Source organism: Galeopterus variegatus, unplaced genomic scaffold (genome assembly GCF_000696425.1).
Source record: "Galeopterus variegatus unplaced genomic scaffold, G_variegatus-3.0.2 Scaffold11223, whole genome shotgun sequence".
NCBI lineage: Eukaryota > Metazoa > Chordata > Mammalia > Dermoptera > Cynocephalidae > Galeopterus > Galeopterus variegatus.
In genome coordinates, this window is record NW_007737334.1 from 25,915 (window position 1) to 29,190 (window position 3,276).

At 49.8% G+C, this 3,276-nt stretch overlaps 1 protein-coding gene across 1 annotated transcript in view; it reads right to left on the reverse strand.

Annotated features, from left to right (window-relative positions):
* LOC103610482 (multidrug and toxin extrusion protein 1-like) overlaps nt 1–3,276 on the reverse strand; it is a gene marked incomplete at its 3' end in the record, with an annotated part of 34,163 nt that overhangs the window by 3,330 nt on the left and 27,557 nt on the right. The window contains 2 exon segments of the mRNA XM_008594642.1: nt 1,336–1,414; nt 2,124–2,218. Coding sequence (XP_008592864.1) covers nt 1,336–1,414; nt 2,124–2,218 — 174 coding nt within the window.

The window sequence follows — 3,276 nt, forward strand, 5'->3', positions numbered from 1 at the left end:
GGACTTCAGTATCTATTGAGTGGGGTCCTGGTACACCTCTCCACACTGGGAAGGGCCGCATCCAAGAATTCGGCGTGCACCAGCAGTAGCAGCCAGCCCTCCCTGGCAGTGGCACGCCTCCAGGGCAGCCGCAGGATCCAGAAACCTCCATTTGTGAAACTGCCCTGGACTGCTGGTAACCCTAAACAGGTTACAACTGAAGCAAAAGAAAATCTTCTGAGGATAGCCAACACTGTTGTAGCCCTGGAATTACTTCTACTGCTGTGGATTGAATGTCCCCCCAAAACTCACTGAAGCTTGATCCCCATTGCAACAGTGTTAAGAGGGTGAGAAATCCACTCATGTATTTGAAAGGTGGGGCCTTTAAGAGGTGGTTAGATTGTGACAACTGTCCCTTCCTGAATGGATTGATCCTTTCATGGTGTAATGGGCATGGTTCTGATGGCTTTTATAAGGACAGCAAGTGAGAAAGTCAGCTCTCTCTTGCTCAGCCAATTCTCACCATGTGACACTCTGATCACCACAGGACTCTAGAGAGCTCCCACCAAGAAGAAGACCCCCACCAGATGCGCCCCCTGGACTGTGGACTTCCCAGCCTCCAAAACTGTTAAGAAATCCATTTCATTTCTTTCTAAATTACCCAGTTTCAGGTATTATAAGCAGCAGGAATGGCCTTACATCTACAAACCATTTTCAAATATAAGGTCTGGAACATAATCAAAGAAACCCAGACACACAGCACAGGAGAGACTGCACCACAAGAATGGGAACTGGCAGAAAAAGCAGAACTAACCACTGACTGCAATTGAGCCACTCTGTGAAGTCAAAGGGTGCACCCGGTGAAGCGCACGCCTGACTGCCCGGGACTGGAGTGTGGGCAACTGCGGAGCTGACAGAAGAGCAGCCACCACACCTGCTGATGTCCATCAGAAGCAACAGCCCAAACAATAGCCCGTTACAGCCCACACGCGTTTGCTGATGAACAGCAGAGGCCTCATTAAGACAAACAGACAAATGTCAGTTTCCAAGATAAGGCTGAAGTGCAGGGTCACCAAGTGCTGGTGATGTCTGTAGAGCTCTTGCAGACGTACAAGTCAGCAGTGGACTGGGGACCTTCAGTCATCTACAGTGGTGTGTTAATGTGTGAAATTAAAGCAAACAAGTGTTAAGTCAGTTTGCCTCAAATTGGGTGTTACTTGGCTTTATCACTTGCTTCTGAAACATTCTTGCCCTTATTTAAATGGGAGCTCACAGCAGCAAATGTAGTTTAGGACAAATAGCCCCTGCAGTCCCCCCTAGACACGCGTGTCCAGGAGCTGGGGAGTTGTACCGTACCTGTGCGAAGAGCATCCTGAGAGAGAGCAGAACTCCCATTCTGGGTCATATTTACTTTCAAATTGGCATGTATTTGAGCCTAGAAGATGAAACTCAAAGTCAGTCCATGAGGCTTTGCAATCGTGTTAAGACATTTTACTTGACCCTTGGTTGAGGAAATGCCAAGCCATTTTCCTTCATTGACCTGTCAAGGTGAAGCTTCTCTAATTCAAGGTATGGAATCATCTTTCATAAAGATCAAAAGGGGGTCAGTGGGTGGCAGGAGGCTGGAATGGGAACAGTACAGGGTGAGGGAGGAGGCAGAGGTCAAGGTCATATAGAATTCTCCCTTCTTTGCACTTCATCTCTCTCTCTTTTTTTTTGCAGCCAGCCGGAATGGGGATCTGAACCATCTCCTTCTACCACCTATGTCCAGACCCCACATTGACCCTAGAAAGTTGAAGAGAAGGATGCACACGAAAAATCTTAACGGAATGCTTGGGGATAATAACAGATACTAAAGTGAATTAGCTGCGCCCCCTGCTGTCCAGCCCCACTTCGCACCTGAGCTGCCGCCCAGCCTGAGCTGCGAGGAAACAGGAGCCCCTGTCATCCATTCAGCGACTAAGCTAAGGGGGCGGGTAACACCAGGATCACCCAGCCCCTCACATCTGAATGAATCTAGCTACAACAACAGCCACAATGCAAATAAAGAACCTTCCAAAATTAAGGGCAAGAGCCAGATCAGGTCCAGTTGCTGTTTGCTTTCTACGAGCAGCGCCTTCGCCAGGTTCCATGAGCACAGTTACCTTTTCACAGGCTTTTGTCCAATTCAGCCGAGCAATAAAGCCAAGAAAACACACGGCTTGGGAGATTATACAGATGACGATCCCTGACCACAGACCTAGAAACAGAAATATTTTTTAATGGAGGTTAATTTGGGGGAAAACCAGCCACCCCTGGGGAGCCCGTTTCTCCTACATCATGACAGCAGCCATACTGAGAATCTGCTTTCATGGCTGAGGCAGAGCCCGCAGCGGGCCGGGGACCTCTACCCAGCTCTCCCCTGTCCCAGAAGATCATCATGACTACACTGTGCAGCCCAGGCATGTCATAGGCTGTACCGCCTTGGCTGTGTAAGTGCACTCTGTGACGTCTGCACAACAGCAAAATCACCTAAGGACACAGTTCTCAGAAAGGATCCCCGTCATTAAGTGACTCATGACTGCCTTTCTGCCCTATTTTCCTCAAAAGGGGGGGCTGACATTTTTTTAAAAAGCAGAAGTCACCAGCCATGTGAAGTTGCAATGCTCCCTCCCTCCGAGCTTCCTGCCGGCCTTAACTTGCTCTGAGCACGGGCTTCACTGGAAGCTCCCAGGGCAGGGTTATGCACCTGGACATGGGTACAGAACAGCAAAGGAGGGGCTGAGTGGGACTGCAGGAAGGGAGAAGCCTCGCAGACCTCAAACCACCATACAGGTTCCCCCCATAAGCCCACACAGGGCACAGAAGGAGACCCCAAATGATGAGGGAGGTTTTGTCAACAGTGAACTAAAGGCAAAATCAAAAGCTCTACCGATAGCCGTGAGAGACTGAATATCCAGACGGACAATGGCCAGATCATCCACAGCCTGCAGCAACCGGCTCAAGAAAACAACCCCCTGTCTCAATAAACAACCCACGTGCCAGCCTCCTAGAAATTAGACTTGCAGGAGGCAGATTGCTGTCTCTAGTGACAATCCAGGACGCTAAACAGTAACTTCTGTAACAGTCAGCCCCAAATAGCCAGGGCTCGATTAAAAACTGACAGCTTCCCTAATTTGGGGGACTTCCAGCCAGAGAAAGTAAAACATGTACCCCTAACCAATCACACAGGATGCCCCCCTCCAGCCAGCCACCTCCAGCTTCCTCAGGCCGGCAGCCTCCAAGCAGGGCACAACTGAAGCCCTCCTTTTCTCCCCC